The sequence below is a fragment of the Lissotriton vulgaris genome, chromosome 4_1, assembly GCF_964263255.1.
Source record: "Lissotriton vulgaris chromosome 4_1, aLisVul1.2, whole genome shotgun sequence".
Taxonomy (NCBI): domain Eukaryota; kingdom Metazoa; phylum Chordata; class Amphibia; order Caudata; family Salamandridae; genus Lissotriton; species Lissotriton vulgaris.
The window spans coordinates 280568227-280593707 of record NC_141691.1 but is presented as its reverse complement, the minus strand read 5'-3'; the positions used below and the strand labels follow the sequence as shown (position 1 = coordinate 280593707).

At 47.4% G+C, this 25481-nt stretch overlaps 1 protein-coding gene across 1 annotated transcript in view; it reads left to right on the top strand.

The window, feature by feature from the left end:
- Positions 1–25481, top strand: part of LOC147718655 (indolethylamine N-methyltransferase-like) — a 441276-nt gene that overhangs the window by 304019 nt on the left and 111776 nt on the right. The window contains exon 2 of the mRNA XM_086966756.1: positions 16969–17176. Within this exon, the coding sequence (XP_086822882.1) occupies positions 16969–17176 (208 nt within the window). The remainder of the gene's footprint in view (positions 1–16968; positions 17177–25481) is intronic.

Here is a 25481-nt window from a genome sequence, read left to right as displayed (position 1 = left end):
GTGATGACTATCAAAACATAATAGGGAATTCTTAGCTTGTGGCTTCCTATAGAGTTCTGAATGTAGGCCCTCTGGAGTGGATGTGATGAATAAATCCAAGAAAGCCAATCTGTCTTTCCCTATTTCAATGGTGAAATGAAGGAATTCGTTCCTACTGTTGAGCCATCCCAGAAACTCGAGACAACTCTCGCTGGTACCTCGCCACACCACAAGGACATCATCGATGTACCTTTTCCAGGTTCTGATACATCGAAGAAACGGATTTGTGTTGGCCAAAACGTGTCGCTGTTCAAACCAATGAACGTAAAGTTTTGCCAGACTGGGAGCGTAAACGCTCCCCATGCTGGTACCTGATACTTGGAGGTATGTTGTGTCTTCAAATTCGAAAAAATTGCGTTTGAGGGCCAGAGTAGCACACGCCATGATGAAACTGACAGGGGTTATGCTTTCAAGTGGCCTGGATTGTAGAAGATGCTCAATAACTTCCAGAGTGTCATCTTGGGGTATCGATGTATAGAGGGCCTCAACATCAAATGAGACCAGGAGGTCCTTCGTGGGATCAAACTCTACTTCAGGTAGAAGACGTAGTACGTCACCCGTGTCCTTCAAGTACGTTGGCATTTCCTGTACCATTGGATGCAGAAAGAAATCAACGAATGTTGATAATGGTTCGAGGATAGAGCCGATGCCCGATATTATGGGGCGGCCAGGAGGCGGTCTCTGTTCTTATGTACCTTTGGTAAGGTATAAAAGTAAGGAGTCACAGGGTGCGGAGTGCATAGAAAAGCGGCCTCTTGGGATGTGATCCATCCTTCAGACAGAGCTTCTTCTGTCATAGTAGATATGATAGTTCTCAGTTCGTCCGTCGGGTCAACATCAAGAGGACGATATGATTTCTTGTCACTCAATTGACGGAGGCATTCAGCGCGGTAAGTGCTAGTGTCCAAAAGGACAATGGCACCCCCTTTGTCCGCTGGCTTTATTGTTAAGTCATTGCGTGCAGATAGAGCTCTTAACACTAGTTCCTCTTCTCTGGGAAAATTGTGGTAAACCTGTTCCTCTTGAGCAAACAGGTCCTCTATATTCTTCTCAAGTGCCTGCTCAAAAGCCAATACCTTAGGAGGTATGGCATGTGAGGGGGGAGTGAAAGTTGATTTTCTTTTTAATCCCGTGTTGGTATCACGGTCCTCCTGAGCATCAGATCCTTGTTTGTTGGCAAAGAAAAAATGTAATCTCACCTTCCTCAGAAATTTGGTAAGTTCAAGACGTGTTTCAAAGTGGTCATTAGTATGTGTCGGAACAAAGCCCAATCCTCTGTTGAGGGCTTTCTCTTCAGCTGGTGTCAACACATGTTGGCTGAGATTGATCACGAGCCCGGTTCCGGATTGGTTGTTGTTTGGTCCTTGCTCTTCGTTGTTGTACTCCTCAGGAGCCTGGTCGAAGTTGTTGGAGGGCTGTAATGGACCTGTGGTTGCTGTCCTCTCCTTCTGCCTCGCGACCGTCCTCGGCCTACGCCTAAAAAAGGCTGCCCAGAAAAATTATTCGGGAATTGGGGTGGAAAAAGACCCATATGTGGTTGAAATGGACCCATTTGTTGTGGTCCCATTTGGGGAGGAAAAGAAGGTCCACCATACTGCCATGCATTGGGGGGCCACCACATAGGTGTCTGATTGTGCTGATTACCCCTCCAGTTGTTGCAGTAGTTCCTCCTACCTCTGCCTCTTGGTTTCTGACCTTGATTGGTAGACCCAGTGTCACTTCCTGAGCTGGTGTCTTCTGAACTTGAAGTGCCATAGTTGGACTTGGTTCTACGTCCATTGGCCGTGAAGTCAGGAGGGACATAAGTGTCACTTGTATATGGGTATACCTTGTCAAACTTGAATTTGTCCAGGTCCTTTCGAAACTTCTCAATTTTGACCGACAGAGTGAATTCTTTAAACTCCCTGTTACTTTTGTTGGTCTCATCTTGATTTTTCTGAAAAGCTTTGGTGGAAATAGTCGTTTTAATGTGGGATTCTAAAAGTTGAATCTCAACTAGTATCGTGTCCGCAATCCTTTTGGATGTCTGAATGATAAGTATCAGCCAGTCCTTAGTGCATCGCCAAGCGATGAGGGACCAGCTCTTGAGGAACTCTTTATCCTTCAGGAATAATCTAGGACTGTTGGTAACAATTAGTCCAGTGGGAGCACAAGTGTTTCGCAAATATTGTGCCATCACTGTTCCATGTAGTGTTGTACGTGTGTGAGATTTCTTGAGAGTAAGAATTTTGCCCCATTCATCCTCATTGTTAACTATAGCTACAGGGGGTGTTTCTAAAAGATCAGGATGAATTGCCAGAGCAAGTTGCAAGTCATCCTCGTCAAAGGAAAGACCTTGATTTTCGGCCATGTTGGAGGGAACAAATAAAAAGCGCAAACGCACTCAGTAGTGACGTCCAAACAAGCGAAAGAGCATAACGCAGCAACAATTACATTGAGCGTAACAGACCATCTATTGGTCCGTAATTGAGAAAGACCCAGCGACTGCTCAAATAGCAACAATAAACATGTAAGGAGGGTCAAAAGGGGATTTAAAGACCACACTCTGATACGGCCCCACCAGTACTATAAAACACAAAGTGTCAGAGGGTCTAGACTAACATAAACAAGAATGCCAGACGAACGACTACAGAGGACTCCAAAACCATGTAGTATATAAATTCTAAAATATGAAGACAGGGGTCACCCTAACATTGAACCCAACAGGTGATCATATCAGGAAGCCCATCAGTCACCACACGGAACCGCCCTTAATCATTTGGGTTCCTTTTCTAAGACCACTGGTGGTGTCATCTATTATCTTTCCCATGGGGGGCTATGATAGTAAAAGCCAACCCAAGATCAGATAGATTAACGTGGCCTTGTTCCTCAACTGGGACGATGTTACCAAAAAGGGAGAGAACGCCAGTGGAGGTAAGAGAGAAAGAAGGATCCCTGGTGGTGAGAGTTAAGGAATCATCTCGCTCAGAGGGGTGAATGGAAAGGGGCGACCATTCGGTCCCCCCGAACGTATGGCGGAGTACCACGATCCCCCCGGGAAGCCATCTTGGGCGGGAGGCGAGTCTCGGCTGGTATGCCCGAAGCGGCGTAGCCGGGGCGCGCCTTTTTCCCGCCCTAGAGTGGGCTGGCCTAGACACCGACGCGGCCGGCCACGCCCTCGGAGGCAGGCGGGGGCGGGTTTACGCCCACCCTGAAGACGGATAAAAGGAGCGGAAGCCAAGAAAGCATCCTCTTGTTCCTGTGCTCTGAAGCTGCACCTCCCCGCTGCACGTGAGCTCGAGACGGAACGAAGAGCCAATTTTGAGCGTTGTAATCTTTCTTTTGTCTTACAGATATCCCGTCTGAGAATGCCCAAGAAAGTCGGAAAGCGGGTCGGTACCGAGCAGATGCTCCGCATGCTCATGAAAGAGATAGCCGATCTGAAGAAAAAGGTGGAGGCTAAGGACGGGGAGGGAGGACCGAAACGGCCTGTGTAGGGAGCAGTCCCCGGTGGGAAAAGCAAGAGGCCCAGAAGGGGAGCACTTGGGGGAGACACCCCGGTTCCCGAAACCCCACGTGAGGAGCCAATCTCGGTGCCGAAAGAGGGGAATCCAATCCCTGTGGTGGTCACCCCCGTGAACAGGGAGGATATGCCCCCCGAGTTAGCGGCACAATTGGCAGCGTGGTTGGGAAACGATAGCGAGGGCGCCACGGCTGACGACGCCCGGGCAGTAATGAGGCAACTGCGGGAATCTAGGGAGGCTGCGAAGGCAACATCTTCTGTTCCCCCACAGGTCCCGGTCGGCTGGAAGTACAGCAGGCCCAAGTTCGGCGACAAGCACGGGGTCTACTTCAGGTAAGCGGCCATTGCCGATTGCGGGGGAGGGGTCTGTACCTTCTCGAAGGGAGAAGATTGCCCAGCATGTCCCGCTAGAAATTAAGGAGTTGATTTGGGCGGATAAGTATATAAACATGTTTTCATTGCTTACCGACCATTACGAGATAGAGCATGTGAAGAGCCAAAAGGAGCTCATGCACCCGAGTGTTTGGCGCGCTAAAATGGCCGCCTTTAAGGTTGACGAGAACATTGGTACTTGGGGCAGAGCGTGGGGCATATTTACCTCCATCATGGGCGAGCGCAGGCCCGAGTTGCTGACCGAGTTACCCATTTATCAGTCGCGTATTATGGAGTATTCTGTGGCATATGGGGGCAATCAGTGGTTCTGCTATGACAATCTGTTTAGAAAAGCTAAGGAACACAACCCGTTGTTGACTTGGGATTGTTACGACTCCGTGTCATGGCAAAAAATGGAGAGTACAGGAATGTTGAAGGTACCATTGGTAGGGAGTAGCGGGGGGAATCTTCCCGCCAGAACTCTGGGACACCCTTTCGGACGGGTGCAGGTAACGAGTACCACTCGAAGCCGAGCGGCAACACAGGTAAAAGGGGGATTTGTTGGAATTTTAACAGAGGGAAATGTTCGAGGCCCCAGGGGTCATGCAAATTCAGACATGAGTGTGGGGGGTGTGGGCAGCCATCCCATCCTGAGTCCATGTGCAGAGCCAAAACGGGTGATAACGGTGGTAAGGGAGGCGCCAAACAGGTCTAATACAGTCCGAGGGGCGCCTTTACCTACCCCGATTGATACCATGGCAATGATTCCTTGGCTCAACGAATACCCGGATCATGCTTCCGCTGGGGTGTTACGAAACGGGTTTTCATATGGTTTCCGCATCCCAGTGGGGGATTTTCAGGGTGTACCAAACTGTAAGAACCAACTGTCGGTCTTGCAGCACACGGCGGTGGGGCAGGTAAAGATTGGCAAAGAGGTGACTCGAGGTCGTGTCGCCGGTCCATTCGATTTGCCACCGGTTGCTAACTTTGTTTGTTCTCCTCTAGGGGTGGTCCCCAAGAAGGACCCGGGTGAGTTTCGGCTGATACATAACGTATCAGCCCCACGTGGTCTTTCCGTGAATGACGCGATAGACCCGGAAGTGTGTTCAGTGCGGTACGCATCTTTCGATGAGGCCGTAGCCATGTTGAATCGCCTGGGGCCCGGGACGCTGATGGAAAAATCGGACATCGAGTCAGCGTTCCGGTTGCTCCCGGTACACCCAGACGATCAGCGTCTCCTTGGTTTTCAGTTTCAGGGTCGCTATTACATGGATAGATGTATGCCAATGGGATGCTCGATTTCATGTGCCTATTTCGAAAAGTTCAGTTGTTTTCTGCAGTGGGTATTCACAAGGAAGACAGGTTTTCAACATGTTATGCACTATCTCGATGACTTTCTCTTTTTGGGGGCAGCCGGGGATCCTGAGTGTGGACAGGCTTTACATGAATTTTGTGTCTTAATGAATCAATTCGGTGTGCCATTGGCGCCAGGTAAGACTGTGGGTCCCTCGACCTTGATCGAGTTTCTGGGGATCGAGCTCGACTCGGTGGAAGGTTGTTTTCGATTGCCCAAGGAAAAAGTGTTAAAGTTCAGGTTATCCCTTGAGACATGTATTCATGCAACGAAAGTAAACCTGCATCAATTACAACAGGTGGTGGGTCAGTTGAATTTTGCCCTAAGAGTGATACCGATGGCGCGCCCCTTTTCCCGCTCGATTGCACAATCCATGGTCGGCCTGAAGGAGGGACATCACCGCACGAGACTCTCGGCAGAGGTTCGCCAGGACATGCGCATTTGGTTGGCATTTCTGGCGGATTTCAATGGTCGAATTGTCTGGAACAAACCAGCGGTGTCCTCCGAGGAGTTGGGGCTTTGGACAGATTCGGCGGGGAGTATAGGTTTTGGCGCCATATTGGGTACGCAATGGTCGGCTCAAAAATGGCCGTCATGGTGGCATGAGTGTGGGTTGACGAGTAACATTGCTTTTCTCGAACTGTTCCCTATTCTGGTGGCTTTGAAAACATGGCCTGAAGGGTTTAGGGATCACTCTGTGGTGTTCTGGTCCGATAACATGACCGTGGTTGAGTGTATCAATAGTCAGGCAGCACGATGCAAATTGATTTTGAGACTGCTCAAGGAAATCGTGTTGTTATGCATGCAACTGAATGTACTGTTTAGGGCACGACACGTGCCGGGGGTGATGAACCAAGCGGCTGATGCGCTTTCTCGTTTCCGTATGCAGGCCTTCTGGGGTTTTCTGCCCACAGCGGACCCGGTGGCGGCACCCTTTCCCGAAGCTCTCTGGTCTCTCGGTGCCCCGAACTACAAAACCTCGTGGGAGAGAGTTTAGCACCCAGGACGAGGAAGGCATATGAAGGGGCGTTCCGTTCCTATTGGGCCTTTTTGGGTACTGCTGGGGGGGAGCTTTGGGGTGAGGAAGAGTTTGTAGTGAAATTCCTGCTCTCTTTACATCAGGCAGGCAAATCAGTAGCTATGGCCCAGAGGCATCGGGCCGCCATTTCCTTTATCGCAAAGGCTCATGGGATCCAGGACCCAACAGCGTCTTTCGTTGTGCAGAAAGCGCTACGTGGGTGGCAACGCCTTGAGGGTCGCAGAGTAGACGAGAGGCACCCGATAGGTCTGGATAGGTTGACCCTGTTATTGTCCGTACTACCGGCAACATGTTCATCCCAGTACGAAGCGGTGTTGTTTCGAGCCGCATTTGCACTAGCATTTCATGGGGCTATGCGGGTAAGCGAATTAGTGGCAAAGAACAAGCGGGATACGATGGGGGGACTGTGCCGGGAACACATTCAGGTCAGGGAGGAGACGATGACGGTCTCGTTTGTTAGGTCCAAATCCGATCAGGGTGCAATCGGGGACTGCGTAATCATTCAGAGGATCCCCGGGTCTTCCATATGCCCTGTGTTGTGCGTTGAGGAATATTTAGCGCAGAGGGTGGCGGCATGGGGGGGGACCTTGTTGAGACACGCTGACGCCACCCCACTGACGAGGTTTCAGTTCCAGAGGGTGCTTGCGATGTCTATTTCGGCCACGGGCTTGAACCCCGGCGAGTTCGGGACCCATTCCTTTCGGATAGGGGCTGCTACTGAGGCTACAGCCAGGGGTCTGAGTGTGGAGCAAATAAAACGTGTGGGGCCTTGGTCCTCTGACTGTTATAAAAGGTATGTGCGGTTGCACATGTTGTGAAGCTGTAATGATATACTCACGCTTCTTGTCTCTGTTTGATTTTCAGTTACGCAAGCTTACGAAGCGGGGCGGACTGTACAGTCGACCCGACTCCTGGGGACCAGCGGTCAGAAATCACCGTCTGCGAATAAGGAGGTGTGGGTCATGGGCCACTCATACGTGAGGCGTGCCGCGGACGTATTCAAAGCAGGTGATATGAGTCACGTGGCTGGGGAATACGGGTACAGGGTGTCCTTCTACGGAAAGGGCGGGCTCTGTATTGACCAGTTTCAATTCTTTTTTGAGGGTTTGTTAGAGCGGACGAGGTCACCGCCGTCTATAATCATAGTCCATCTTGGGGGTAACGATCTGGTGGCCACTGGTAGACGACTTCTTCTTGAGGCAATGCTTTCCACAGTAAGTTGGTTGGCAAGAAGAGTTCCAGGGTGCACAATTGCATGGTCCCATATGATCCCACGGAAAGTGTGGCGGGGGGCTATTTCGGTTAATGCACTGAATCATTCAGTAAGGAAGATAAATAACAAAGTGAGTAGACTGTTTCGTTCAAATACACTGCATTCTGTTTCGCATGGTTGTATCAAAGGGGACAGTATGTATTTAGGGGACGGTGTTCATTTGTCCCGGGTGGGGAACGAATTACTCATAGGAGACTTCATAGCCTGGTTAAGGGGTTTACAGCATGACCTTTAGGTAGGAGTTTTGTGGGGGGTCCGGATAGCCGGTCAACTATCCAGCCTGTGGCGGTAAGGTCATGATCGGTGAGCAGTAATTCGAAGATCCCTATGAGGGGGCGTCACCCATTACGGATGGGAGCGCGCGGGGGAGGTGGCCAATTGGCCCCTCAACGGGGAGGCGGTCCTGTCTAAGGAGAGGCCGCCGGAAGGAAAGGAAAGGTGGTCAAGGCCCCTTCCTGGATAGGAGGGGCTACGGCCCCTCCTGGGGAATTTCCCGGGGCCAGGACATCTGCGACGGCAGATGGGTAAGTTGTGTGGGGTGCGGGAGGGGGTTTACGCTACCTTTTAGACACCTCACACGAGTCCTCGAACGACCGTTAAATGGCGTCGAGTTTTTGGGGCCCCCGTCAAGTACAAAGGGAAATTGGTATGTGCACATGAGGTTCGCCTCTGTGCGGTTGGTCCCCTCACAAGTGAGGGTGATATTTCTGGTTTAGGGATCTGACACCGGTTGCGACCTTGCCGTTGGCCCTTAACGTTAGGATGTACAATTTCAAGCAAATGTTTTGTAGGATGTTAGTTCGGCTAGGAGAACCTTTGTATTAGAGATCTGTTAAGGTTAGCCAAACATCGTAATGTGGAAATGAAATTGTACATAATATGAAACTGTTATTTTAATGTTTTATTTTGTTTCATATTTTAATAAATACGGCCGGGAAGGGTGACTCCCTTCCCGCCTTCCAAAAGTTCAAGAACTGTTTTCGGTTTCCCAAATTCTTGGGGATTGTGTTGAGAGGGGGTGGCGGGTATCTCAGCCATATGGAAAGGGGCGACCATTCGGTCCCCCCGAACGTATGGCGGAGTACCACGATCCCCCCGGGAAGCCATCTTGGGCGGGAGGCGAGTCTCGGCTGGTATGACCGAAGCGGCGTAGCCGCGGCGCGCCTTTTTCCCGCCCTAGAGTGGGCTGGCCTAGACACCGACGCGGCCGGCCACGCCCTCGGAGGCAGGCGGGGGCGGGTTTACGCCCACCCTGAAGACGGATAAAAGGAGCGGAAGCCAAGAAAGCATCCTCTTGTTCCTGTGCTCTGAAGCTGCACCTCCCCGCTGCACGTGAGCTCGAGACGGAACGAAGAGCCAATTTTGACCCACCCACCAGCCCCTGAGGACAGCGATTCGTTGTGAATACAGTTGAAATAGTATCTTGTTTTGTTTTCTCCGTTTCTTACAGGTTGTGATAATATCGTGAAATTTCTTAAGATGTAATAAAGATTGGTTATTTTTTCAGTATATTTTGCAAATAAAGTAATTTGGAACAAGGATTGATCAGTATTTACGCTTGGTAATAAGTGATGTTTGCTTTGTAATCTTAGTAACTTAGGTAGAATTGTCGTATTTATTTTTGGTCGGGCGGTAAGGTCATGATCGGTGAGCAGTAATTCGAAGATCCCTATGAGGGGGCGTCACCCATTACGGATGGGAGCGCGCGGGGGAGGTGGCCAATTGGCCCCTCAACGGGGAGGCGGTCCTGTCTAAGGAGAGGCCGCCGGAAGGAAAGGAAAGGTGGTCAAGGCCCCTTCCTGGATAGGAGGGGCTACGGCCCCTCCTGGGGAATTTCCCGGGGCCAGGACATCTGCGACGGCAGATGGGTAAGTTGTGTGGGGTGCGGGAGGGGGTTTACGCTACCTTTTAGACACCTCACACGAGTCCTCGAACGACCGTTAAATGGCGTCGAGTTTTTGGGGCCCCCGTCAAGTACAAAGGGAAATTGGTATGTGCACATGAGGTTCGCCTCTGTGCGGTTGGTCCCCTCACAAGTGAGGGTGATATTTCTGGTTTAGGGATCTGACACCGGTTGCGACCTTGCCGTTGGCCCTTAACGTTAGGATGTACAATTTCAAGCAAATGTTTTGTAGGATGTTAGTTCGGCTAGGAGAACCTTTGTATTAGAGATCTGTTAAGGTTAGCCAAACATCGTAATGTGGAAATGAAATTGTACATAATATGAAACTGTTATTTTAATGTTTCATTTTGTTTCATATTTTAATAAATACGGCCGGGAAGGGTGACTCCCTTCCCGCCTTCCAAAAGTTCAAGAACTGTTTTCGGTTTCCCAAATTCTTGGGGATTGTGTTGAGAGGGGGTGGCGGGTATCTCAGCCATATAGTGGAGGGACATTGCGCAGCCATGGACAATGACTACATACCTCCAGTCAGGGGCTCCGACCCCAATCAAGGTCCGGTCTCAGTGGACGCTGCACGGACAGGCTTAGTTGTCCCTCCCCCTCCAACGGCAACCGTATGGAAGTAGTGCAGGTAAACGAAATTGCACAATGCTGCAGAATCACCCCAGTGGAAGTTAAGGAATCAGCTCGGTCAGAGGGGTGAATTGCATGTGGAGGGACGGTGCACAGCCACTGATAAAGTCTAAATACCTCAAGCCTAGGTCTTCGACCCCGATATTTGTTTGGTCTCAGGGGACATTGCCCAGGAACCAAAGTCAGCATAAAAAACATCTCCCTATGAACTGGGCACAGTTAAAATTATAATGGGCACTAGCACATTGCATGGCAAACTTATGGGAGGATGGTCCTATTGAGCGAGGGTCCCCCTGTGAGGTGTAGCTGAAATCGATTGAGTCGGGCACACCATTGCTGCAGTTAGTTATCTTGCGCGCCATCTTAGGGTCAGGCCACACGCAGAGACAGTCACTGCAATAACCATATCATTATGAAAGTTAGCACTCCTAATATTCAGAGGTACTTCACTAAGATCAGCATAAGCCCAGATTGGTCATCCTCTGTGGCACAGCCCCATAGGAGAATGGTGAAATGATCTCATTCATACGCTGATCGCCGTCATTTTGAAGTCATGCTGTGTCAGCACAAAATCATCGCAAAATTTTAAAAGCGGTTTTATTGTGCTCAAACAAATAAAGAACCATAACAGAGATTGAGACCGGTTAGAGCCACGAGGATCAGGTGCTTGGGAGGGTCATCCAACATTGGGCCTGACCCGGACCTTGGCGAAGGAGAGTGTAAGATAGGCCCCCAACAGGGCCATTCAGGAAGGTACCCAGGGCCCTAGTCCAGCCGGCTCCAGTGTAGTAGTGTTCAATTTATGCAGGCCCCATGGAGCTTCCAGCAGTCGTTACCATCCCTCTTAATCAGCCTGGTGATACTATCTCTAGCCTTACCACATAGCATTTGTAAGTCAAGGTCTTTCAGATAAGCTGTGCATTTATCTTCCCATGGTTCATGGGGAGATACAATAATTCCTCCTGAAAATCAATACCATGAGAAAGGGCATTATGGCATTTTTTTTTTTGCTGCTATGTGATACCTGCTCTGCCTATTCTTCAAATACAAGTAATTATCCTACCTTCTCTATATTGCTCAAACATTATATTTGCTTTTTAGGTTGTCATTGTTACTTTCCTAATGCCATTTAACTTAGTGGAACACATTGCCAGGATTTGTAACTTCTCAAGAAGTTTTACTTTCTGCTCTTGTGGTGTGGTGTTGTATCAGCAGTAATATACTGGGCCCCACTGCTGCGGTCCCGCCAAACATATTACAAATGTCCTCTCTGCCATAGTTTTCATGGTGGTTCCTCCTCCATGAATACCATGGTGGAGAGGAAACAAAGGGATCCCTAAAGGGCCTCCTTATGCCTCCTACTAGGTGGATGCACATACGGGTCCCCCTGTCTGCATGCACCCCAGTTCCTGTATGGCATGGACTTTAAAGTGCATGCCATGCAGGAAATGTTTTAATGTTCGCATTGGAGTGCCCATTTTCAGGGCATCACCATAGGAATGTAAAAAAACACTACTAGGCAAGAGAAATGCTCACAGGCTGGTGAACAGCTCGACCAGAGGTTTGACATTGCGGCGGCAGTGTGGACCCAGCACCACACCGGCAAGCACGTAATCAAGCACTTAGTTTTCCACTTAAGTCGGCTTTTAGAGTGCCCCACATGATCTGTGGGGATGAACAGGTGTCAGTATTGTCTTTGAGAATAGTTTTAATGTTACTGCACATATAGGATAAAGTAATACTGATTTCTAACATCTCCGCATTCATTCCTAACTGGAATTTTCAAGGAATAAGATTCTGAGATACATGGATGGTCTCAAACAATAATGTTTTAGATTTTTGGATAATTTGAATATTCATGTTATGTGAAATTCCTAAAGTTAAACATTATGCCACTTCATGCATACACAAGTAGCTATTGCTCAAGCCATTTGCAGTTTGTGTGATTATTTTTATTTTTACTTCAAACTGCATCGTTGAATCAATCAGTCAATCAATCAATCAATCAATCTAAATCTCTATTTGGTCGAATGTCTGACCATAAAAGCTCATAAAAAAAGTTAATATACTGTAAATACGATAAAAACATTCAAGACTAAAGTTAAATATCAAATAAAGGCAAATCATGCAGAATAGCATCATAGGCATACATCGAGGATGCATAGATTTTTCTTAAGATCAAGGCCTGAGTAATAAAATGTAAAACTGCAAAGCAAATCAATGGAGACTCAAGGCAATGTAAAAAAAGCAAACCCCTTGAAGTGAGTTAAAAAAATCTCCTTTTAAGGATGGGAAGTACAAATCGGGATCTGTAAACTGCATACAGTGGACACAATTACATAACGTGCTTAGTAGTTTGGCAGGAAACCCCATCACAAGGACCAGTTGGCAAGGAAGCAAACCACAACCCTGTAAGCAGGAAGGGGACTAAAAAGTGAATCATGTTAATACAAAACCGTGAAAAATAAAATCGATGTTGAGGGGCTTTAACTCATATAAAGTTGGGCTCCATGCCATTGCACATGGGAAGCAATATGTAGCATTGAACTGATATCATGTCAGTTACTTTCTTCAATCTTAACTTTTCTTTACGTTCCAAGAACATCAGCTTAATCTGCGCCTTGGTAAGAGTGCTAACATTAACTGTGTTTTCCCATAAGTCAATCAATCCATGGTCTGTCAGAGAGGATTTAACATAATGTACCCATGGAATGTCCTGCGTATTACTTTTTTTCAGGCAGTCTTTCACAATATCAGCGGTGAATTTCAAATCCGGCGAAGAATATATTTTGGCCCATAACTAACCCTGGGCGTAGTGTGCGGAGTGGGGCTACGCGGAGCTACGCGAAGTGGGCACAAAACTACGCCCACCCGCGCACTCCGCGTAGCCCCCTACGCGCCGGCCGCCTCCCTCCCGCCCTCCCTAAATACTGCAATAAATGGCTAGAAAGCTTTTAAAAACACTTACCTTGTCCGCCGCGTCCCCGGGGCTCCCTCTCGCCGTCCCTGGATTTGCGCCGTCATTTCGAATACTAATGCGCATGTGCGGGCGCCCGCGCATGCGCATTTCTCGTGACTTCTTTTGTAAGCCAAGATGTAGAGTCACTTTAAACTTTGTTTGTTATAACAATGTAAGATCATATTACCATTCCTAACTATTCCGTCACATTAGCCTTTGTTTTTTCATTAAATTTCTAAATGTTGTTAACCATATTCAGCCAATCTCCACCTGTTGCAGTCTTCAGATGTGTACAGAGGGGGTTGACCGCAGAGACTGGTGTCCGGTCACGAGCTTTGGCCAATCCCAAGCTTGCACAGTACCACATTAAAATGAGTGAAGAGCTTGAGCAGCAACCTCCACAAGAGTTCTAAGTTACCTCATAGAATGGCAGGGTGAGGTCTCAAAAGTATACAGCAGAACCTGTGGCATAAAAAAATATATATATGTTTTTGGTTGTTGGCAGAGTCCTACTTGGAACTTCCCAGAAGTGGGTGGGGGTCCGGTTAACTCTGCCCATCCCCAAAATAGCCTATTTTTTATAGGTTTTGTTCATAATTACGATCAGCCAATCAGAAAAATCAGAAAGTCTGACACAGCAGGACCTGGACCTGGACTGGCACTTCAACGGCAACAGAAGAAAAACATTCCTGGGCCAATCAGAGGGCCTTTATTTATTACCTTTTCATATTACAAGACTCACATAGCACCAACTGTCTAAATATACCTAACCTTGTAACCTCATTAAAGCCCATCCAAGCACCTCTTTAATTGAACATTTCTTGAAAATGGATGTATGGATTTACACCAAATCCCCATAATCCTACTTTCTGACTGAATTTCTAAATGATTGCCAAACTTAGAGACAGTTGTGACCGAGAAAGGAGTGGCGACTGCCTGGTTACTTGTGGGCTTCCCATACGCCTTGCGAAGTTCTCTGGAGAGGTCTCTCCTGCTTTACCCATATACACAGGACCTGACGATGTCTCCAAGGGCAAACAACTATAGCTTTTCCCTAACACACATTACATCAAAGTTCTGGTCTGCCAATTGATGCATGGCTGCAGTTTAAAATATAACTTCTGAGGTGGAGAGATTGAGGAATATGGTGACAACAGAGGTGGCTGCAAAAGCCTTGATATTAAAATAGCTGCACATTCTCCTGTGGGCATTATGTTGTGAAAAATCCCTACAGCTGGAAAATTCAGACTGGTGCCTAAAGAACCAGGTTTTAAAAGGTAAACATTTATATTAAGTTAGTTGTTTGAGGCAGAGAATGAATGCTTCAAATGAGTACCTATTGTTAGAGATGCATGAAGCTAAATCTGCAAGAGCAAACCCTTTAGAAGCCAATGCTACAGATGCTTGGACTCTCTGTGTCACGACCACATTTCCTCAGGATCAGGTGATGCTTAAAAGGGGTCCACCTCCAGATTGCCCTATACTCCGACTGTAATAATTACACAGAGCATAAAGGAAATCAGGCTAGAATGGAACACCGGATGGATTCTTAATGACGCAGGAAGCTTGAGTTTGTACGCCGCTGGGTTCACTTGGCGCAAAACCGTATAAGGCCCAATGAAACGAGGATAAAAAACACTCCTAAGACGGAAACGAATGTTCCTGGTTGATAGCCACACATGGTCCCCCACCTTCCCACCTGTGTTTGTCTTCCCATGTCTTGTACGTCACCTTAGCCCTCTCCAGATGCTTCTGCACCTTCCTGTGAATCCCCAAAAGAGCCTTCATCTGGCCAGCCACTGTGGGATGGTTCATCACATCACTCGGAATTGTCACAGGTAGAATGTTCACATGAAACCCTGACTTGGCACGAAAAGGGGACTCACCAGTGGAACAACGCCAAGCATTATTATATGACAGTTCAGCTAGCCATAACAGGGAAACCCATGATTCAGCCGCTTCATCGGCGTAGCAGATACTTCTTCTTCTGGAAGTCTTCCTGAATGGCTGGCCGGTCTAAACTCCAACCACCTATATTGTAACTAGGAGGTCGGATATTAAACCATGGATGTTGTTCGGAAAGCCTCAGACCTTTGGATGGAGGCTTTCCGACTGACATCCTAATGAGGCCCTAAGTAGTAAACTTACATGTGTGAGGATCTTCCCATAGACAAGATAGGGTACAGATGGAGATTTTCAATGGTAGGCTTTATTGCAGTTTGTGAATAGGCCCTGAAATATTAATGTTTTTCAAATGTAATAGATTGTATGTATTACATTGAGTAAATGTATGCTACGAATCCAAATATTATGCACCCTTCTCTTTATTCTGCCTTCTATGCTCTACAACTCTCAGACAATATGATGGTGATAATGAACTCAAATACATTTAAGTAATTCATTTTAGCATCATCTCCACAGTTTTATTTCTTTTTAAGGGGCTAGATTTGCTAACATACTTGAACTCTCTTTACTAGTTCATTTGCTTCGACCGCTGAAAGCTGTCAAATGAATTCCAACCTGCAATTGGGTAATCTGACGTTCAGTTAAAGCCCCAGTACATTACAAAGGAAGTGCACCAGTAGAGTATACCTCAAATGTCATATCCCATCTCTGGTGCTAACTCACAATCCTCCAAACTTGAGTCCAGAAACATGGCTACACATCTGCTTTCTAAACCTGCTCTGCTGTATTGAGATGCTGCAAGTAGGAAATGTCAAAGTAAGTAAAGCATACTTTTAACATTCAATAAGCAGTTCATCTTGTTTAAACATGGGTGTACCAAATATTTGGATGTAGCATGCACTTTCAGTGACATGATTCAGGATGCTGTTCCTACATAAGAATGAAAACAAACTCACTGGTGAAAATATTTTTTTGCTACAAATGTTGCATAGATGATGTTGATATAGGTTGAGCACCTCTGTCTGAAGTTTTGGCAGACCCCATTCTGGTCTTATCAGGCTACCTTCCCTATAATGTAGGCTGTGATGTGAAATGTCTACCATCAAAGTGAAAGGACATTTGGAAGCAAAAGGGCTGCTGGCAGATTTCTGTTGAAAAATCAGGGAAAGAGTAGTTAGTGGATATCCAATCACAGTGATCTTACAGTATGTGGTGAGGGAAGTGGAGAATTACTCTGTTGCATTACCCTAATGGACTAGCTGGAAATCTCAGAGTTGCATGTTGATTAGAAGGTGGACCCTACAGTAGAGCTGACTTTGTTGGTGGACAGTCTGACTTCTGTTAATCAAAGTTGTGTGCTGTGCCCAGGAGCGGCCCATGCAGGTAAGAGCTGCAGGCAGTAAGGCCGGTGTAGGGGGGAGTTGACAGGAGACCATTAGGGATAATTAAACTATTAATTGTCCTTCATCGTTGTCTGTCAAAATCAACACCACCCACCCCACCACCCTACCTGCATGGGCTGTTGCTGCCTAAGTCTAGAACCAACCTCAGCTGGTTTTCCAGGAACTATCATGGGTTGTTTTCAGTTTATTATGGGTCAGTTACTGGGTCGGAGTAAACAGCTTGGTACATTGAAACTAGGGTCATTTAAAAAAAATGTGTTCTTATTGTCGGAGTGAAAAACATATGTGTTGCAACAGTACTTTAGTAATGCCCTCCTTTCTTCTATAGTCTATCCCTGGCGCCGGGAAACCCATTGTGGGTAGCTGTGCGCGATATAAGCTTAAATAAATAAAATAAAATAAAATATTGTTATTACAACTGTTTTACTTACCAAGGTAACGTGTTGCTATTTTTGTGCATGAGTGTATCAACGTTACTAATCTTAATTAATAATCAAGGATCTCACAGTTGCTTCTTGTAGTGCACTCAGTGTTGGTAGAGTAACTGATTCAACTGACAAAATATTTTATCATTGTTCTCACTCAGGGGGTGTTAAAGGAGATCTTCTCATCGGACTTCTCAGTGTTTCCATGGTTGACCATTATATTGCAGCCAGCAAAATGTTTAAAGAGATCATTGCAACAACTTATTCACAACGTTGTCTCCAGGATCTAGAGAAATGGCTGAAGAATGACCCTGGAGCACATGATTACTCATCTATTTTCAAACATGCTTGTAAACTTGAAGGCAACAGGTAATGTATGAATATAGAATTTATTTTGTTATCCTAATTTTCAGTATAACAGGAGATTGTGCTATGTAAACCCCTCATCTCTTGTCTTTTTCATTAGAACACTCATACCCATTGTGATGTTTAAAGAAAGTACTTGAGCTATCCTTCAGTGCATTAAAAAGAATACAGTGCAAGTACTGTTGGAAATCATTCATTGCGTAGTGGATTCCTTGGCCCCACATTCACCCTGCATTAAAATCCTTATCTTTCTTTATATAATAAGATTTCATTTCTTTCTTTATTTTTCAGATAATAATTTACCTTTACTGTTGCACATACCTAAATCTGCCTAGGCTTGAAAGCCTTTGTGATGGGTGCATTTTAAATGTATTTTGTTTGCAAGATATATACTTTACACAAGCTAATATACAGAAGTTTCATGGTAATTTAACAAATGTCAATAAACTTGTTTAGGAAGGAATGTTTATGTTAGAAATAAGGCCATTTTATTTGTTAAGTCCTTCTAGCAATAGGTGTGCACATATTAAAGACAGAGTACTGTGTGCATGATTTTAAAATATAGTTGTATTAGCATAATCTTTGAAAATGGTTTCTGACCCTTTTAACTTCTTACTTGTTTATGTTTTGGACTACCAATCATTTGGATATCTACTTTAAGTGAGTCTCTCTAACAGAGTCTCTCTAACTCACTGTAAGCTTCTGCGAGCGTCTGAATTTTAAAATATGGCCTACTGCAACTTAGCAGGAATACGTGGTTCTGGGTTGGCTGTACATGAACAGATGTTCATACTAGGGGTGGGTGATAAATTCGGCTCCTTCAGGACAGTTGGCAGAGTGTTGGCCATTCTGTGTTACACATGTAATGTAGAGTTATGGCCAAATTCCACCACCGCTGCGTGGCAGAGTTTTTTCTTGCACGTGGACACCAACAGTAAGTTGGTTAGTATGAGTGAGAGCGAGATTTGATGTCTCATAAACGTGATTTTTGGACAATAGAAGGGCACAAGGCAGGATTACCCAGATGTGGCAGTCACAACATGTTTGTGATAAAAAAAAGTTGCTGCCTGAGTAGAAAATCTACTCGAGTGGCAGCAAAATCACCTCAAGATGCAATGCCCTCTAACATGTAACATGGTGCTGTTTGTGCTGAATTTTCAAAGTGAAGCGAGCTCCATGGCCCGCACACATGTTTAGGCAGATATGTGCCCTGATTGAGTAGGACTAATGTTCCAGTTTGTCTAATTTCTATCGATAGGTAGTCTGCTATAGAGGAGGCACTTCATGAATTAGTGGGGACTAGGCCAGGCCTCATAATTTGAGTGGCCATGTATAATGTTCCACTGCGGGCCTCATTGAAAATAGTGCATTCTACTTCGTTATACACCAATGAGTGAAAACTGCACCAAAGAACTATTTTGCCATAGTTAGACCTATAGATTGGTAGATGCACAAATAATATGGCAAGCCTGGGTCCTAAGTGTAGATGTAATAATAATTTTGTGATATCTGCAGTGATGATTGCCTCATCACATGCCAGAAGGCCTGGGAGGGTTCATCAAAGGAGAACAAATGAGGGCGGTCACTCCCTGGAGCAAAAAACAGAATGGGCCCTCCTTTGATGTTTTGGAGGGAAGGTGCTAGGCAATTGTGGCACTAGCCTCCCTCAAACTCTTTGGGGGACAGTGAGGGGGTGTCTTGCTTCACACTTCCAGATAATATAGAATACTACTCCCCAACGGTGGCTCAAACATGATGAAGCAATAGACAAAACACAAAATACCATGGAAAGAGATTTCACTTTATAAAATGAAGCACATCAAAGACTCTCATTTCCCAGTAAGGCTTGGGGTTTTATTAATGCAATGCACTCAAATAGAACGGCTTTTCAAGATGTCAAATGAACAACATTCAAATGTATATAGATATATACATATCTCCAAAAACCTCACTGCAACAGAAAGGTATGAGCCACACTCCTTACGGTGAATGAAAGATTTTATTTCAATGCTGGCTTTTCCTAACATATTTCGTTCTCATTGATCTTCTTCAGAGGGGGGCCAAGACATCACGAGGCTGAACAACACACCCACTTACAATTGCTGCTTTTTTAAATGTTTGCCCCCTGGTGGGCGCCTCAATAGGCCGGGCTCAAGCATGCTGGGTCATGTAGTGCGCTGACAGTCTCACTTTTATTCCCCTCAGTGGGCGATGCCTTCTGCATTCCGGTCACCGTAATCCCCATGCAGTCAAATTTTCATAATGCAGGGATCCAAACCAAAGTCCAATTCTTGGCAGCTGCCAACTGCCCCTGAGCTTCCGCAAACCGAAGAATAGTGTCCGATTTCGGACAGTATATTGGCGCTCTTTTGATGGATGTGCGTCACTCCAGGCTGGACCAAGTCGTTTTACATCTCCAAAAACCTCACTGCAACAGAAAGGTATGAGCTGCACTCCTTACGGTGAATGAAATATTTTATTTTGATGCTAGCTTTTCCTAATATATTTTGGTCACATTGACCTTCTTCAGAGGGGGGCCAAGGCATCACAAGGCTGAACAACACACCCACATTACAATTGCTGCTTTTTAAAATGTTTGCCCCCTGGTGGGCGCCTCGATAGGCCGGGCTCAAGCATGCTAGGTCATTTAGTGCACTGACAGTCTAAAAATTATTACCCTTCAGTGGGCGATGCCTTCTGCATTCTGTCACCGCAAACCCCACACAGTCACATTTTCATACTGCTGGGGTCGAAACCAAAGTGTATATATGCAGAAGGCATCGCCCACTGAAGGGTAATAATTTTTAGACTGTCAGTGCACTACATGACCCAGCATGCTTGAGCCCGGCCTATCGAGGCACCCACCAGGGGGCAAAATTTTTAAGAAGCAGCAATTGTAATGTGGGTGCCGGCATTTCCGTGTTGGTTGGCGTGCTGAATGCACACAGTGGCGCCCCCCCGCCCAGGACATGCTTCGTGGTATCGGGGAGAGAGCGGCAATACTTTGTCGGTTGAGACGATTCTGGGAGACGATTGCTGCCAGGGTTCCCGCGGTGGAGAGCGGGCGAACTCAAAAATACTGGCGTATGCTGGGGAATTATCGTATACCTGGACCGGTCACTGTACCAGAGTCCGCAAGATGGAGAACGTCAGCTGGTACAAACGACGGGAACTAAATGGAGGACTTGCTAGTGTGGGAACTACAACTACCAGCAAGCAACAGCAAACACTGCAACAGAGGTGGCAAGAGCAGTGCCTCTAAATCGGAACGACCAAGCTCCAATGGGAGCTTTTTAAGCAGCCTACCATCCACGCAAAACACACTGCAAAAAACACAATGCTGGCAATGAATAAGGCAAACGCCGAAACGCGTCTGCCAGGTGTTTTTAACTTCGTGTGTCTTCCAACTTGGCAGCAATAAATCTTACCTGGAAAAGCCTCAATGCATGTGTCGGACCCTTTCTTTTAGGAAGAGGCGGGGACTGGTGGTATATGTTAAATGCAGTGGTCGGCTCTGCATTTCCCGACATGCCTCTCGTTCAGGTGCTCCACTGATGGCCGGCATTTCCGTGTTGGTTGGCGTGCTGAATGCACACAGTGGCGCACCCCCGCCCAGGACTTGCTTCGTGGTATCGGGGAGAGAGCGGCAATACTCTGTCGGTTGAGACGATTCTGGGAGACGATTGCTGCCAGGGTTCCCGCGGTGGAGAGCGGGCGAACTCAAAAATGCTGGGGATGCGCCAGTTAACATAAATCTGCCCCTTAATACATCAAATAATTAACTTGGATGTGCAGACAGAGCCACTCACAAATCATGAAGTCAATATTCAAAGAAAACACCCCAGAGGATTATAGCCGCTGGAAACTGAAGGTGCACCTTGACAGTCAGGCATCACAATAACCGTTATAGCCAATGGAAACTGAATATGCACGCAAACTGCTATACATCACAAAGGCAAAAATCAGAAACAAATGACCTCACTGGTTGCAAACACTGCATCTTAGCCCTTTCCAGACAAGGGGCTTCACAGCTGGGTTTAAGAGCATCAGCAAACAGGAGTTTTGCTGTACTTAACTTGATGCGTCCATCCCCATTCGGACTCCAAAACAATCTCAGTCTCTAAGTCAACAAACCTCAGCTTTATAGTCTCAAAACTCCCAAATTCCCAAAGGCCCTTCATCTTTGCCAAGGAAATTTACTAGGAATTGGCCACCTTCCTTGTAAGCATTCCAGGGCAAAGGAGTTTTCACGTTCCTCCTGCATTTTCACATGTTCCAGTCTTTATCCTAATTAAGCTTACAAAAGTCTCTGATGGTATATTCAAGAATCTCCTCTAGAAAAACAAAGCAAAGTTGAACGTGAATAACCCAAAGAACTTGATATATTATGGGGGCCTGCCTGTGTGCGCAAAAAGGTCAAGCAAGACAGAGTCAGAATTCAAGATGACATGAGGGCATGTCAAAGCCAATAGTAAGAACTTCATTATACTTCCCAAAGTACAACACAATGAACATTTGTGCACCCCTGCCTTTAGCATGACATAATTCATCTCTCAATGTACAACACAATGCACATTTGTGCACCCCTGCCTTTAGCATCACATACCTCACTTCCCAGTGTACAACACAATGCACATTTGTGTACCACCTCTCATAAAACTGCACTTTGAGACCAAAAAGTACATTTCACACCTCTCTCATGCCATCAAATGCACATCCTGCATGTTCTGTTATTTGCAAGCTGTTCTACTTTGTGACAGCTTCCACTTTAAAACTACAAGAGATACAAAATAAATCTTCAAGGGAAAAATGCACATGCAGGGCGTATATTCAGGTCAAAGGTCACCATGTGGTATCAAACCATAGGTTTGTTACCACATGGTATTTTTACCCCATGTAGTGCTTCTAGCACTACATGGGGTGAAACTGCTGGGGGACCATAAAAGAGAGCCACTGCTTTGGAATTTATGAGGACTGGCCATTGGTGGGCATTCCCCATTAGAGGAGTTCCTTGACTCCTGCTAACACACAGGTGGCCTGCAAGAGACCAAGTTTGGCCGCATGACTGGAACTGAGCAGGCATGGAGGACTGTGGTTTGCTACTTGTGGAGACCTTGGGTTGAGGAGCTCACTGGGGGCTAGTTAGAGGACAGATCCTTGACAAGAACCTAAAGTGGCAGGAGTCATGCCCTGAGTCCTTCTTATTCAGAGGGGGAGAACAGAAGGAAAATACTTCTATAAATTTAGAAAATTGTAGACACCAAGAGGCCTAAAGGAACCACTCCTGGTGTCTCAAATGCACTATGCTATACTGAATTATGCAAGTTGCACCCACGGAGAGCCAGCTCCACTTTAGCCCTTCTACTAGCAAGCACTGCCCCACCATTGACTGCCCCCCAATATTATCAGTGAAAACCCAGGACCTATCTATCAAACAGCTACTTTTACTTCCAACCTTATTCTAGAAAGTGTCTTAAAACCAAAGTCAACCTTCACCCATCTGGTATAAAGCTGGTATACATAGACCTTTTATAAAAACATGGATTAAGGGGGGGCGTGGCCAAGATGGCGACGGAGTAAGACAGGCTGTTTAGTCCCTCCGGCGCCACTGCCAGCTTAGCCTTGTTATAGCCCCCGGAGCGGCACAAATTTGGCGCCCTTCCCTGCCGCTGTGAGTCCAGAACAGGAGGGGAGCGATCCGGCGGCGGAACCTGCCTCCTGAGAGGAACGGAGCCCCCGTGATCAACCACGTGCACCGAGGTGGGGGAAGGCCTATGATCCCCAGCCTAGAGTTGGAAGAGCGCCGGAGTCGGTGGATAGCCATGCCCAGCTCGAACGCTTTGCTCCCCCGGCGGATGCTGCGGGGCCCAGTGGACAGCAGAGGCGCTGAGGGAAACCACCAAGCGAGGGGGTCCAAGAGCGGCACCCTGCAAGAGTGGGGTGCTTCGACAAAGCGGCATTGCCCCTCCCCCGCTGCTATCCAGAACACCGCCGTGGGAGGCCCGACCAGCGGCAGGAGAACTCAACAGCACTACTACACTCCCGAAGACCAGCTAGGGCCCCCAGATGGTAGCGTAGGTGAGCGACCTCCATAGCACGGTCGGGGACCGCCAGGGACCTACGCCTCATGACCACGTGGACGCTGGCCTCCTGGAGCAGTGAGGCCCGGAGGGCCGATAGACGCGCAGCCCCTACTGAGCGGCCGGGTGAGTGAGGCCAAGCTGCGGGAGGCTCGCAGCAGACACTGCCCCCGGGCATTCGGGTGACTGGAACCGAAGGGCAAGCCCCACTTGCCCATCGTGCCCCGTGCATGGAGCTCCTGGGTCTCCCCGAGCCTCCCGGACATAGCCCGACTCCGGGCCAGCAGCCTACCTCAATCCAGAGGGTGGTGGAGTAGCTGAAGACCCGCACTGCGCCGAGCGTGCACCCTTGGCGGAGGTCTGGCCGTGCTCGTTGGCCCAGCACAGCAGCCGGAGGGGTGTGGGATCCAGACGGAGCGACGCCATGTCTAACAAGACACGCAAAGAGAAGCTGGGTAAGGACGTGCCCCTAAGGGGATCCCAGCACGCGGCATCTCCCGGCCACAGCGTATCCCCGAAGCCGAACGACGGGGAGGCCCCCGCCACTAAGGCTTTCATGATGGAACTTTTTGCCTCTATTAAGGAAGACATCACAGAGCTGCGTTCTCAGCTGGCCTCGGACTTGAGGGAAATACGGAGGGATGTGGAAGGAATCGGCGAAAGGATGGCTACACTGGAAGATCATGACTTGAGTGTGGCCAACGATGTGCATCAACTACAGCAAGATGTGATCTGGCTCACAGAGCAGAATTTAGACCTCCAGACCCACGCAGAAGACCTAGAGAACAGGTCACGTCGGAAAAACATCCGTATTCGAGCGGTGCCCTGGGACGGGGAGGCAGGTGACCTGAAGGGTTATGTTGAGGCACTCTTCTTGCAGGTCCTGGGCGAAGACGACGTTGCAGAGATCAGGATGGACAGGTACCACAGAGTCGGCCTGCCAGGGCGCGGGGGGGTCCCCCCCCGATATCCTGGTCTGTGTTCATGATTTCCAGCTTAAGGAGCGCATCCTTCGGAAAGCCCGGGATATCTCGTCCCTACAGTTCCGGGGCCACCACCCCTAGCTCTTCCAGGATTTGGCAGCGTCGACACTTCAGAAAAGACATGAGTTCCGCCCTGTGACCACCTACCTGCGAGAACGGAGTGTGTCCTACTCCTGGGGGCATCCCTTCCGCCTTATCTTTAGGTGGCAATACAGGCTGGTTCAGGTTCGCTCTCTGCAGGCCGCCAAGGACCTTCTGGGCCTGGATGACACTGTCCCATCTCCCGAGGGCGGAAGCTCCCCATCCCGGTGACGACGGCGCTCTCCTTCTTGGCACCAGGACTCAGAACCGAGACGGCCTGATCGTACCACTAGCTTGCAGGAGAGGGGCGCGGCAGTCGCTAATGTTGCCTCTGCAACAGTGCCATCATCACAAGAGTTTGTTAAAGGCAAGGGAAACCCAATAAACCCTTGTAGGCTTGGGCACAAAGTAGTTTAAGTCAAGAGATGCTACAAGGGACTTATTTGAAGCTAATTTGCATTCATTTATGAGTCGTACAAATGTAACGCACTCTTGTGTATCCACAGGATAACCGTCTTATATCAACTGTAATTAATATTAACGGAAGGCAAAAAGAACATATAGAGCAAGAATCGTATTTAGTATTCAAAAAATTCTTTATACTGCAACAAAAGTAGGGAGACAAATACAAATGAAATAGGGCAGAGCAGTCATGAACAGAGATAAATCAAATTTTCACTACAGTTCATAACAAAAAACATCAACTCCAGATATTCAAAAAACACAACCAAAATTAATTAATAAACAAGGTTGTGGATAGGTGACAGAGCAACGTAACAGGAGATGATGGAGTGTCGACGTTTCGGTCTAGGTAGCAGTCGTCAGATAGACCATCATCAGGACACAAACAACTGAGGACGACGCGCCCATATGCCGGTTCACACTAGCGAAAGAACTTCTGACTTTAAGCCTTCACGTGAAATCCAACTATTAATCATAGTGTGCTTTGCCTAATTTCAAGTTGAGGCTCCGTGTAGGACACCCTTGCCACACGCTATTGCTGTTGCCTTCGCTACTGCCGCTTTCGTGCCCACATAAGGTCCAACCTAGGATTCAAGGGAGTTTTTCCTGCATAGAAAAACACCGTCCTGATGATGGTCTATCTGACGACTGCTACCTAGACCGAAACGTCGACACTCCATCATCTCCTGTTACGTTGCTCTG